Raw genomic sequence first — 14,991 nt, forward strand, 5'->3', positions numbered from 1 at the left:
TCACAACTCATATATGCATATTTTACATATTTGTATATTTTATTTCGATATATTAGAATAATATATATCGATATATTTGTATATTTTTATATATTTTGTATATTTTTATCGACCTATTCTGCTTTCTGGAACTGAGTCTATAAAAGAGTATTTTCGTTTATTCGGCTTTACTGAACTTCCGGTATTTTTTTTTCTTCCTTTCCCTTACGACTCAAACTGAAAATCTGATGCTCTCTCTCTCTCTCTCTCTCTCTCTCTCTCTCTCTCTCTCTCTCTCTCTCTCTCTCTCTCTCGTTGTTAATCGTTATTTAGAAAAATCTGCTCCAAATTCAAAATGCCGTGCTGTTACTAGCCCATCTAAAAATATTCTTTATATTTGTAATTGTAATTATGATAATATGATATCAAGTATATTTCGATGAAGTAAATACTGGGCTGTATGACGAAAACCGTCACCGCCTCCTGTTGACAGTTTAGAAGCCATCTGGGGTTTTTGGTGTCTTATAAGAAAAACATCTTCGTATGTGCTTCCTGGCTAATTTAAACAAAGTTGAGTCTGCTTAGTATTTGGACGAATGATCGATAATTAATACTACAGCTCCGAAGTTAGTATTTATCGTTTTAGGAAATGTAATAACAGAAACAACAGAACTATCCATCATAATGATAAATTGCCTCTGCACATACCCAGTACAGCAGCAGTATATATTTCCTTGCACCATCTTGTTAATCAGATATCAGCTACAAATTAACGTGTAGCCTTGAATAAGTTACTATATTTTGCTCCAAAGATAACCTTATCTTTGCATTATAAAGTTTTGAGACCTTTTTAGTATACCAATAAGAGCCTCGCCTGTTTGTTAATATTGTATCTGATCGTCGAAAGTTGTGAGATTATTATTCTTAGAGTAAGTCATTTCATTAAAAGTTCATCAGTTACTTTCCCTTCCCCATAACCCAACGTGGATAACATTACAATAATCATAGCTTAGAACTCACCAAAATTTTATGTCTGCTGAACCCTTGTTTTCAAATGTATGTTATAGCGGCCATTGTAACATTATCATGATAATACACTGATCTACTTCGTTCCTACTCCAGGTGCCACTGTTTGTAAGTTACCCAATTTCTAGGTTCTTTTCCTTCTGTCTTGATCTGTTTTGCTGACATACCAAGTTTGTATTCAGTTAGGTCTCTTCAGCAGCTTCTTTAGCAGATATATCTTTCCTTTCGTCATCTTCCATACTATTCAGCAAAAGTAAACGAGAGCCAATAGGACGTCTCAGAAAGTTTGTGTTCGTAGATAGGTCTCGGGGTAACGAAATATTTAAGTTAAGGATATGTAGTTTAACCAGACCACTCTCCTAGGGCTGGCCCGAAGGATTAGATATTTTTACGTGGCTAGGAACCAACTGGTTACCTAGCAACTGGACCTACAGCCTATTGTGGGATCCGAACCACACCGAGAAATGAATTTATATCACCAGAAATAAATTCCTCTGATTTCGCGTGCAGACCGGGGAATCGAACCCGGACCCTGAGATCGGTAGTCGAGATCGTAACCGACTCATCCAACGAGAAAATCTTGTATTTAAGAGAGACCTGTACAATATACATGACTTGGAGCTTCCTTTCAAGACGGTTGCAGCACTTTCTCAATTTTCCGTAGCAGTAATCCAGCATCCGATTCTTCCAATCGACAGGAACCGTCTGATTAAAGCTATACCGTCTGCTTCTAAGTGTACAGAACGCATCATCTACTTCCACTTTTGTGATGTCGATGTGTTTCTGAAGTATGATGCGTTGAAACTCGTCGAAAGGTCGCTCTGCTAGGCGAAGAATTCTCACTGGTAAAATCGACTTGGGCATCACTTGCTCGTTCATGACATTCCCTTAAGTGTAGCAAATCTCATTAGTCTCATAAGGTTATGTATCAAAGATAGTAAATTTTGTTTCAATGGGGAATTTTTTGTACAAAAGTTTGGCATGGCTATGGGTAATCCCCTATCTCCTGTCCTTAGCAATATTTACATGGAATTTTTTGAGACAAAACTCTTACCAAGAATTTTGCCCCAAAAAGTTATTTGGTTTAGATACTTGGATGATATCTCTGTATTTGGCCAGTTCACGAAACCTCCAGGAATTCCTTAATAATCTCAATAATTTAGTCCCTTCTTTTATAAAATTTACTGTAAAGAGGAAGAAAGAAATTTGTCATTTGAACCCTTTTCTTTTGATGTAACTGTCCCATAGAAATGATAGAAATTTCACCTTTTCAGTCTTTCGAAAATCAACTAATATTGCCTCTTTTGTTCATTACTACTCCAATCACCATCAAAATGTTAAATTCTCTGTTTTTTCTGGGATGTTCCTAAGGGCTTTACGTGTCTGTAGCCCGCAGTTTATTGACGCTGAAATTAAAACTATTTATGATATTGCATTGAAACTTAAATTAACCCAAGGAACTTTTGTAGATGTGGCATGGAAAAAGAGCTAAAAACATTTTATTCAACTAATGACAAACTTGATTTAGTAAGCATAACATTCTAAAATTACCTTATGATGAAAGGTTTTTAGATATTCTAGAATTTTAAAGCTTTTTAACATAAATGTTGTTTTCAGAGTATTAATGTCAAGAGTTTAGTAATCAAAAATTCCTCCCTAAAGATCTTCCAGGCTGCATATATAAAATTCCTTGCAAAAAGTGTGATAAAGTCTATTACGGACAGACCGGCAAATCTCTTTCACAGCGTCTCAAGCAACATCAATATTCTGTGAGAACTGGGCAAATATCGAATGCATTATTTGTACATATGAGAGATTTTTAGACCATCCTATTAACTGAGTCAAAGCAAGAGCCTTAGTCCCATGTAATGACACAGTTAAAAGGAATATCATTGAATCTTGTTTTATCAAGTCAAATAATAGAAATGTTCTAAATTTAAGTCTTGGTTTTATTTAAACTTGATGCTTTCATAATTAAAAAAGTTGTAGATAGATATAAGCAACAAAATTAATATATTTAGTTTTACATGTTTTTGGACTGTAAAGATACTTAATTTGTAATTCGGTTAGGGTCAGAATCTGTTAAGTTTGTGACCATGTGATATCCGATAATCCTGGATTATCCCTTTTAATTTTTACCCTTTTGATAATTAACCATCTGGTACTATTCCTGATCTTGTTTGTACTGAGGCCTTCCTCTCCAATTGTAATTTAGTAGCTCCTTGACGATGTCTGAATAAAGATGAAAGCGCTTGGATTTCTGACTATCATTTTCCAGTGGTATTCGCTTATATATATATATATAATATATATATATATATATATATATATATATATATATATATATATATATATACAATATACATATACACACACACACACACACACACACACACACATATATATATATATATATATATATATATATATATATATATATATATATATATATATATATATATATATATATATGCAAGAAATGTGTCCAACGTCTCTTGACAAATGCTAGGCAAAATGGAATAGTAGTAAAATATGAAGGTACTCACCCTTGTATATCGATCGTTCAAGGCTTCTTGAACAGAACATACCATTCCAAAATGCACGTGGTGTAATCTGAGACAATTAAACGTCATGTGGTGAATGGGCAATTAACAAGTTCTTAAGGCACACAGAGACAATTTTCTGTCTCAAGGTATGCAGGAGCTAATGAGGAAGAAGTCGGTTTTGACCAAAATCTTTTGTATCTTGTGTAAAACCGTCGGTCAGCAACAATGGTTTTGCATGCGCATGTAATGAAGATTATGCCAGACTTTCCTCCAAGCGAGGGGAAAAAAATCAACGGGAATCTGTGATATGTGTAGTCGATATGTAAACTGTATCATTTTTATTCCGAAAACCCTTAAGAAAGAGCGCCGTGAAACAGAGCACGAAAATCCGTCCATAACAAAGGAGACGAAGAGTATTAAGCGAGTGAAAGTAAACGTAGTGAAATGACGGTTTCATAAGCCACCCCATCAATTTAATAAGAGTTGATGTATTGCCCTCCCTTCACCTACCTGGCCTTTCCTTGCCATTCACCTCAGGTGTATTTGACTCCTCCCTTCTCGCTCCCTCCCTCCCTCTCTCCCTACCTCCCCCTCTCCCTACCTCCCTGACCTTGTTCACGTTCCCGTACCATACCATCTGTTCGCACAACAGGTCATTAGAGACCTTTGTACAATCACAGCTGAAGACATAACCCGACATCCTTTAACCACATGTCTTAATTTGCGACACTAAAATCGCCTCTTTTGCATATGGCCTCGACTTCTGACAAGGATCCCTATGTTAACTGCCAATTGAATTAGTTTAATTGTGCATTGTTGATGGCGGTGTAGTTTTCGATACTAACATCACCAGCAGGATTAACTGGGTTGGTTGGTTATTACATAATAACGAGAGATCAGTAAGTTTACCTTTCAATCTGCCTTCACAGGAGGCCCTGTGCAAGATCTCGTTCTGTAATTATAGGTCGATATCAACAAAAATCTGTCACTTTCTAAACATCATTGCTTTGAGCAAGACAATGCTTTCGTTTCTTTTAGGCATCCCAACATTTGAACCTCTATGGTTTCTTATATGCTAAAAAAATTGGTTTCATAACTACAAATGACCAAATATCTCTCTCTCTCTCTCTCTCTCTCTCTCTCTCTCTCTCTCTCTCTCTCTCTCTCTCTCTCTCTCTCTCTCTCTCTCTCTCTCTCCAGAAAACCATCCTCATGGTAGTGAAAATAATGCTTGTTGTTTCTTTTTCCTAGTCCAGTTGAAAGTTGATTTGTTGGTCGTATGTCCAACCCTGAGACGGGTAAAGATTGTTTTCTTTCTAATATTGAAGATACAGGTGGAAAAAATATTTTGCCCAAAAAGTGTGCGTTTGTGACGTATATAGGTTGCTTAGGATTTCTTTATTTAATAGTTTCATTTGTTGTCTTATATCTGCATGTTGGAAGTCCCAAGATAAACACTCTCTTTTAATATTTGTTTCATATTCTAGAAAAAAAAAACCGTATCGCTTTGCAATAAATAGAACTGGGATTCTCAACTTTTGAGGCAGACCTTCGGTAACCTGAACATTTACTTTATATATTTTATACTTACAAATCTTGAACCATTAATTCTTTCAATTCTTGTGTCTTCCATGATTTTATGGATACCTTGCCAAAGTTACCTCCTATTACCACCTAACGGGAATATTGAAGACATTTTGGCATTTCATTGTACATACGAACTCTGTTCCATTTCTCTCCTTAGTTCTGTATGAACGTGTGAATGAATATTAATTTATGTTCTTCATTTTTCTAACTCCATGTTTAGTCTTATTTCATCTTTCTCTTGTGGTATTAGTTCCAAAAAAGTTTAAGTAAAATGAGTGAAATATCTGCATTGAGAACAATGTAATTCGTTGCAAGATTGCTGTTAAAACCTATATATATCGGAGGGTTATGCTTACAAATTCCATTATCATCATTATCAGTTATAGTAGCAGAAGTAATGATAAGGAAAACAATATACTTTTCACACCATTGTTTTGTACAAAGCTAAATATTTATAGGCGTTCCGAACGAAATATGGATGGAATGAACGTAGACTTTCACAATTTATCCACGAGTATCTTGCAACGTCTCTTGGAGCAGCTTATCATTTTGTCGAAGAACTAAAGATGAATGAGCTACCAAACAGTTTAACAGGTGCCTTGCAAAACTTGCAAATATATTCATCAGTGGTTTTCTTTCTGTATACATAGATTATGCTTTCTTGCTATCAACAAATTCGAAAAATTGTAAGAAAAATCATCCAGAAAGGACATCAAAGACAAATTACGTTACTGGGAATAATTCGAAGTGGACATGAAAGTAGGTGTGAACGTGTGATACTTGATCAAACACAGCATTGCTTGATACGAAGTGAAGTGCCCTGAACACTGGTTATCTTGAAGGGGTTGACTTATCATCTTATCCGGCCGGCAGTTCGAAAGAAGTTTAAGAGGAATTATTTCACTCGGCTACGGATAACACTTTTAATTTCTGAGATAGCTAGAAGTAATTATCAATGGAGATAAGTTACGAAAACCTGGGTGCCTACATTTCCATATAAAAGATCTTCTCAGATCTTTTATAAAGAAAAAAATTCTGCACCGTTAGGGATATGTGTGAGTATACCTTTGTGCACCATTAATGACTAATTCCTTTCCGTTTTTGTTATTTTAATTTAGTAATTAATATTGGTTTTTTTATTTATACACTTGATGTTTATTAAAATTTCTTTGCAAGGAAACGAAAAGAATTTTTTATTTATCGGAAATGCTTCATAAGTTCACATTCTCCTACAGAAAAATAAAAAAATAGTGAATTTATGACCGGTATTAATAGCTGTGATTAAACTTTTCCTTTCATTCGCAGAGTGATTTTCGTCTGCCATTGGATAGCTATTCGTTAATTACCACTTTTCATATTCCAAAGCTCAGATGATATCTCTCTTGAATGGCTTCTTCCTCTCCCTCCTTTCATCTTCACTAGTGTTTCCCTGATAACATTTTGAACACGAGAGGCGACTTATATATTTATATTTTCCAGAAAAATGCTGTTGCGGCCGCTGCCAATCAGAACAGCTCTGTCATCATCAGCAAGACAGGGAGCGGTGGAACAGCCAGCCTGAGCGGCAACAACGCGCCAATCGGTTCCGTTGAGAACCACGTCCAAATGCAAAACGGGTCTCTAACGAACGGCGCCCCTACTTCTTCCTCCTTGGGCGGAGGCCTCTTGCAGAATAACAGCTCCGATAGCAGCAGTTCTTCCACGGTTGTTGAATCCACTGTTACTATTCCCGGGGTGAACGGCACCACCATGACCGTCTCCGCCATAAATGGACTAAACATGGGTCTCAAATCCCCATATCAGTATCTTCATTTGACCTCGCCCAGTCACGTCCCCCAGGTGGGGTCTCACCAGCCCTCGGGTGGCTCATCCTCGCACCAACACATCCCGACGTCTTCGTCTCCCTACCAGCCTCTCCCCGTGACTTCGAAGCAGCAGTTCATATCCTCCTCGACTTCGATCTATCAGCATGTGCCCGTGACGTCATCGCAACCTGTGACCTCACCCTACCTGCCACCGCCCCTCCCTCCTCGGGTGGGGTCATCCCGTCCCCATATTCATCTGCCACAAGAGGCACCTTCATCTCATCACTCCCTGAGTGCATGTAAGTGTACGATTCCTGTTGTATTTTCTTAAGTTGTTTTAGTTATATTATGAAACCTAAAATATAACGTCAGAGAAAGCTTATTATCCCAATAAAGTCAGTTCAAAAAGGGAGGTAGGTGGTCTTGAATCTTCTCTTCGTTCTTCCGTTTTGGTGGTCTTACAAGGGATCTCTACATATTTGTTTTTCTGTCTTTTATCTGGTTGTTTCCATTTTCTTTTCGTTGATCCTAACATCTTCAGATTTGGTTTTTAAGTAGAATGAGCCCTTATCTTCTTTGTCTAATCATTTTCATCGTAGAATTCTTCCCCAGCCCATCTCATGTTTTTTTTCTTTTTTTTAACTTTTTTATTGATATTAAGTAGAATCTGCAACTTGTTTGGCATGTAACCAGTTGCTCTCCATATAACATAGAGGCACGTCATACAACTTTCAGTTCCTTTCCTTGACAGCCACCTAAGTAGAATCACTTATTTAACTACATTTAATTCCAATTTAGTATTAATTTTAATGAATAATGAAACGATGTTATATTGCAAGATTTTAAAAAGACACTAGCCATGTAACGTATTTTGTAATGAAATGCGAACCGGCTTTTTGAGATATAGTAAACGTATTGTATCGAAATCTCAATGTAGATAATTTGGTTAGCCAAAGAGGGGACCGAATTATTTGATGCGGAAGTTTGACTTTTAATGTCTGATTGTTATTTGATGTGGAGGGTTCTAGCTTCAAAGTAGGTGTGAAACGATTAGAATTTATATACTGACTCCGAGTAATAATTATAAGTGGATAATATTATAATTAAACGGTCGTAATTGAACGAATATTTACTGTGAAAGAAATGAGCCCAGGTTTCGGCAGAGAGTTTCTTTTGCCCTTTGGAATAATAATAAAATAATAATAATAATAATAATAATAATAATAATAATAATAATAATAATAATGATAATAATAATAATAATAATAATAATAATAATAATAATAATAATAATATAATAATAAAAGGGAAAAACTCTCTATCGCGAGAGTATGTATAATGCTCTAAAGGGTCCACAATAATACAGTGTTAAAGTCCGTGTATAATTTTTAAGACTTTACAAAAAGGGTTCGAAGAATTTTTGTAAAGTCTTAAAAATTATACACGAACTCTTAACACTTTTGTATTATTGTGGACCCTTTAGAAACAAATATAATAATAATTAATAATAATAATAATAATAATAATAATAATAATAATAATAAATAATAATATAATTTCTGATAGAAAATTATTGATTTATTATTTTTACATGTGTGGCGTGCTGAAACATTCGCTTCCACCTTCCCCCCCTTCTCCCCCCAAACCCTGTATGGCCCATTGCCTTTCGAATCTGTCTTCGAAATAGTCGAAGATAATCCAAGTCAACGTCTGGAAAAGGAGGAGTCGTATTAGCAAGAGCAATATGACTGACCACGGAGTGTGGAGTTATGAAGAAAATTATGATAACAAAAATGACATAAAGGACACGCCTCTCGTCTCCTGATTGAGGGGCCGAAAGCATTTTGCGTTCACGTAAGAGGTAAATGGCGATAATTTCATGTTTCAGTATCTGAGCATATCTCTCGTGCCTGACGCCTTAAACGCCGTGGGAAAGCCTCCGTCAGAAGCTGGCGTCTGTAATTCCCCTCCGATCCACCATAATTGGGTTGTTCGGGTATCCCTTGATCGCTCGGTGGGTCTTCGTTACTACATTAGGAAGTTTGCTTTTACGGATTTTCCATAATGGGTTGATTACACTTCGTACTCTTCCAGGTGTTTAGTCATGGGAAAAATACATAGGTGGTAATGACCTTAGGTTTCAGTAGGCTGGACTGGACGCTTATCCGATGTAATCTTAAGACTGGGTTTTATGATGGTTAGTTTAGTGATTGTTTACCTGTTCAGAAAAATCTTAAGTTTTAGCCGTCGGAACGAATTCTTTCCTGAATATGCTGTTTCCCGGTTACTTTTGACATTCAGGGTATAGTTGTAAAACTGCAGTTGAGAATTTCCGATTAACTTTACGAATGCTATTCTAAATTATGCCCAACGTAGAATCAAAGGACATTCCATAAGAAAATAACTCATAGTTTGTTTTCCATTTTCAAATTACTGATTGAAATTTAGCAATAACTGTCTCCGTTCCGATAATCCTTAACAGACTAATGCCAGTGAAGTTAAAGGTAAGAAATGATTATAACGTGGCCTAACATGAGAGGCTGAAGTTTGTTTTCAGGCGTGCAGAAGATATTATGTAGTTTTCGTATTTAAACTTTTCCATTTTCCCCGGAAGCTGGTGAGCAGAGAGAGAGCGAGAGAGAGATAGATCAAGTTGCGAGGAAATAAATCAAAAGTATATGTTAAATATTTCATCAAATCCTCTAGTGTGAAACATGAACACTTGTTTTTATCAATATTGCCAATACTTCGTCGTTGGTTTTCATTTACTGACCGTAAACTTTGAATCTATTTGTGAACTGTACCCTGCTATGATTAGGGACAGTACTGTTTTGAATTTCATAATTGATGTTTCCCTTTGCCAAGATTGGGGAGGGCCCAGTGCCTTCACTTCCTCGCCTTGTCTACGCCTATAATGCAATCATAATAGCTGCGTTCCCTGCCCCGCCTTTTGTGCGTTGTTATTAGAGGCCTCTTGGGTAAGCAAATGCAGGGCTGAAACTGCTGCCGAAGAGTTTGAACTCAAATGTTGAAATAACCTCATTAGTCTGTCATTTTGTGGGTGTGTTCTCGAACGAATTAGAATTTCCGCGCTCGCATATTGTGAGCAACCAATAGCACATGTTGCCCTGGATGTATGTACCGTAAGAACGACTTGTTTTCTGTTAATATAAATATGATCATAAACCTTCTCCGTGATGGAAGTCGGTACCGCTAAGTTTTATTGATACGGCTCCGGTAAGACCAGTCTGCGGTGCATCCATCTGTTTCAAGAGTCGAAGAAAATGTCCAATTTAGACAACCGCAACCAGGCCTCCTCTTTAATGTAGTTTGGATAACGACGGATCATTCATGTCCTGTCCTAATAATCGCGTTGAACAAGTAAAGGGAAGAATTTATTTTCTCTTCAGTGACGTTAACAAGGAAATTAGCTTGAAAACATGAGGATTTCCACAAGGAAAGTATAATTCGCTGCATGTTAAGTTTATTAGAGCAAATAATGGGCCATGTTTATGTTGAATTACATTTTTTGCAGTCCCAAGAATTATGGTGATTTTATGATATATACGTATATACATACATACATACACACACACACACACACACACACACATATTATATATATATATATATATATATATATATATATATATATATATATATAATATATAAACATATACAGAGAGAGAGAGAGAGAGAGAGAGAGAGAGAAAGAGAGAGAGAGAGAAAACACTGCCTTATCAAAATTATAAAGGATAAATCCGCAGTAATATACTGCAGGCAAACTCACTTCTTGAAAATGTTAGGAATAAGTATGTACCATTGTTAAAGTTAAACGGAAAATATATATACTGCTATAATGGCTGCCTCTGTGAAAATGATCCAGGAATCCTGTTCCTGAGTCTCAAATACCTTCTTGGTGGCCCTTCAGTTGCAGTGGGAACTGCGTCTTCGTCCACCAGAGCTTCCTCCCGTAGGAGGGCAGTGCTGTCAGTGGATCTCATGCGGTACACTGTAGGTATTACTTTTAAGGTTCTTCGCAGCGTGCCTTCGGCCCCTAGCTGCAACCACTTTCGTCCCTTTTACTGTACCTCCTTTCTATTCTCTTTCTCCATCTTACTTTCCCCCTCTCCTGACAGTTGATTCAGAGTGCAACTGCGAGGTTTTCCCTCTGCTATACTTTTCAAACCTTTTACTGGCAGTTTCCATTTCAGCGCTGAATGACCTCATAGGTACCAGTGGTTGGCACTTGGCCTAAATTTTATATTTAACTCAACTCAACTAAATCTTCCGATATGCTATATCTCTACCACACTCCGTATCTCCTTCCGATTCACGGGTGGCGATGTTGGCGCCCAACAGTGGTCCACTTGACGCAGGTGTCTATGCGGTTACCGGGACGTCAACAAAACCTGGCACCCACCCCTCCTTCCCCCTCCAACCTCATTCCCCAAATGACAAAGTGGTGTATTTTAGGATTCCGGGACACAACACCTTGATCATCATTTTCTTAGTAATTTACACATTTTCCATTTGGTTTTAAGAATGCCTTGACTATTTATGCATATCTAGATATTTTTACGAAGTTTGTACGAAGCGACTTTGCAAGCAACTGGGAGCTTGCAGTTATACATCAACACTTATATTACTCTGCATTTAACCCTTACTGTACCATGTGTGTATGTGCTGTTATGTATGTATATTTCTATACATATAGATACATGTATGTATATGTATATACACGTATATAAAGACATTCTCTCTCTCTCTCTCTCTCTCTCTCTCTGGTAATGGTGTACGTATAATTTTTTTTTCCATGATACCTTCGAACTTAAACTACTCATTTCATATATTGATAAGTACCATATCCAATATTATATAATGTACGAAAAAATGTTCACACAACACATTTCATATATTTATAAGTCTTGTATACATAAAGAGAGAGAGAGGAGAGAGAGAGAGAGAGAGAGAGAGAGAGAGAGAGAGAGAGAATCTGTTGTATTTAAGGATAATCCGCTTCAAAAGTGACTTCGAATTAGGTCTCGAAGCATGGGGATAACGAGCTAATAATGTGATTATATACGTCTGTTTTGACAGAATGCTGTTCTTTACTTCTGTCCTTGGGAGAAGGGAGGCGTTGTACGAAGGATAGCGAATAATGAGGCTGAAGTTAAGTCGGGTGTCTGCTTAGGGACTGTCTCCTTGCTCTCTCGTGCGTGCAACCCCAAGAACCGCAGAGCGCGACGTTGGCCAAACAATTTTACGAAGCTGCTCTTAAGTTCCCCCAATCGCGACTTTTCTGATGGGCTTTGTCCGGTGTCCCCAGGCGCTGGTGACGAACGGTCCTGGACTGGACAGCGAACGGCCTTCTCGGTGATTAATCTTCCCTCGACAAGTTGCCATGCTTGTGGATATCGAGTGGGGTTTTGTGTTTGTTAGTAAGAATACGAAGAAAGTTATATTTCGATTTTAACGATAACTGCCCCAAAGGCGGGCCTCGTCAATGTCATTAATCGCTGGGAACTATGAGGACATTCAGGTCTGAAAATAATGTTGAAACATTGTTAGGAGAGGGTTGAAAGTAAGATGTAAGAGAATATGAACGGAGGTAAAGTAAAGGGAATGAAAGGGATCGGAGCTAATGGCCGAGGGGACGCTGCAAAGAACCTTTAAGTAATGTTTATAGTGCACGCGTGAGGTGCACTGACGGCACCACCTTCCTACGGAGGCCATTTTTTCGGGAAAAGGGCCTTCCGGGGTGGATTACTCCGTCTGGTCAGGAATTTGTCCCAATAAGTATACATTTAAATAATGGCAACAGGCGTAGCTTAGCACCGAGCGATGAGATACACCCAGGCAGATGGCTCGTTGTCTCTGCGTATCCAAAACTTCTTCTTTGTCATTGTTGACTAACATCCAGTAGTTCATTCGATGACACTTACGGATTTTCTTTTTCTTACTGTACTTACGCTTCGGTTCCTCCAGACCTGAAATCAAGCATGGCATTCCAAACATTCGTGACTAAGTCGATGATTCTTACCTCTTATTTACGAATTTCTCTTCTGGCCCCAGTGAAAATGAAACACGCGAAGCGTAGTTTTCGTGATCGCTCGCATTTTATTCATGCTGCGTATGTCTATTCGCCCAATCGGAAAGAGAGAGAGAGAGAGAGAGAGAGAGAGAGAGAGAGAGAGAGAGAGAGATTTCATTTTACAAGCGTATGCATACGGAGCTTGGATAAAACTGCTACTTTCTGAAGGTCACAATCATAATCTTTTGATTTGAAGAGAAATTCCGGACAGATTTTACAGATTTGAAGAATTTAATGAGAATATATATATATATATATATATATATATATATATATATATATATATATATATATATATATATATATATATATATATATATATGTATTTACGTATATAGCTGGCCTTGAGAGAGGCTAGATACGTAAACGGAAATAATTGAAGGAAGACCTTTGTAATTAATTTGAACTTACCATAAAACTGTTTGTTAATGAATACTTCTTTAGAGGAAAAGGTCGCCAGAAAAACTCAGCTCGTTACTTTACAGATATTTATTTACAAAAAGGCCCGTGCTGGCCTGGAGGAAAGGTAAATGATGGCTCCAACTTATGTCATTCAAGCTGATTTTCATAAATTCGGTAATGCACACTTGCGGCAGAGAGACGGCACGTGACTCATGGAATCTGGAAAAGAATCCCAGATTAAACGAGATAAAGAAAAAAATGACTTCTTGCTTTGATTAAGGCTGATTAATTCTCTAACATTGGGGAAAGTAAACTCGAATGGTTCACTGAGGTATGCACGAAAAGCTTGTCTTTAACAAGTCACAAAGGGGAGCATGTGGCCCGATGAGGACAAAGGCTTTTGATGTAGAAGGGTAAAAATGAGAATTGAAAATGAATTTAGCAAGAGTCGTATGGTAGTAAAACGTGCTGGTTGAAATTTACACTCTTAGACGTACCTGGATGCAATATTCAGTCACTCCGTGTATCGTGTAGAAGAAATGCGGCCTGACCTCTGTTCAGGTCTGGGGTTCGTGTCCACCAGTACGCCGTGGTAGGCCTAAGTTTGGGAGGCTGGCCGGCTGGACATCTGTCCTGGACTACCGACTGCAGTTTGACTGAGGCAGAATTCAGGTGGGTTGCTTGGGGGTTGGAAGTCAGCTTAACCCCCCACGATCAAGGCAAATCCTGGAAAACAAGCATACAGCCAGCAGAGGGGTCACAGAAAGGGAGCTTAAGATCTAGGTCTAAGAAGTACCAATCTGCCTTCATCCTTCCCTTTTTGAGATACATCCCTACAGCTGATAAAGACTCTTTTCCCCCAACTGGGGAACTCTCTATCTCTAGCTGGCGGGTTTTGGGTTTCCCGCGTTTACTAAAAATCAGCTGATATTCTAAAGAAATGGCTGCCGTTTCCAATCAAATTATTTAGTTGATATTTGGGTAAGACGAACGATCTATAAACGTCACAGCTCCCCCTGTTAAGAAGGCATTCACTCCCTTTCGGGCGTGAAGGTCTTGGCTTAAATAAATTGATCGTCTCGACTACCCAGTTCTCCTACTCTAACTTAAAGTTTTTTGAGCAGCGATACGGCTGACTACAATGGCCTACCTGACTTATAGGCAAAGATGCTAAGTGTACTAACTTCATGTAGTGATGTAATCTAGCCTAAGTAATAACTATACGGTTGTCTGTGACGACAGTCTACTCTACCCCTAGATAAGGTTACTTGAAATTCTACTTTCTACTAAGTAATGCCTGGTACTAAATCATTAGCCCTAACCTACTCAATACAGTTAAAGGGAGACGCAATCATTCCAGAGTGTGGTACGCACAGCAGTAGTTCGCGACGGAACTGTTAAAATACATGAGAGGTAATGACGCGTGGGGATGATGAGTGGTTAGTGCATTACCAGGATGGAAATGTAATGAGGTAATTATGCCATTTACATGAGTGTTAGTATCACAATTTCTAGGGGTTAGAGGGTTAGTTCTACTGGCAGAGATCAGGCT

At 37.9% G+C, this 14,991-nt stretch overlaps 1 protein-coding gene across 2 annotated transcripts in view; it reads left to right on the forward strand.

Moving 5' to 3' along the window:
* The window catches only part of LOC135198575 (uncharacterized), a 194,122-nt gene that overhangs the window by 65,164 nt on the left and 113,967 nt on the right, over window positions 1–14,991 (forward strand). For both annotated transcript variants that reach the window (XM_064226289.1, XM_064226291.1), the window contains exon 3: window positions 6,618–7,242. In XM_064226289.1, coding sequence (XP_064082359.1) covers window positions 6,618–7,242 — 625 coding nt within the window. The remainder of the gene's footprint in view (window positions 1–6,617; window positions 7,243–14,991) is intronic.

The sequence above is a fragment of the Macrobrachium nipponense genome, chromosome 22 (genome assembly GCF_015104395.2).
Source record: "Macrobrachium nipponense isolate FS-2020 chromosome 22, ASM1510439v2, whole genome shotgun sequence".
Lineage (NCBI taxonomy): Eukaryota > Metazoa > Arthropoda > Malacostraca > Decapoda > Palaemonidae > Macrobrachium > Macrobrachium nipponense.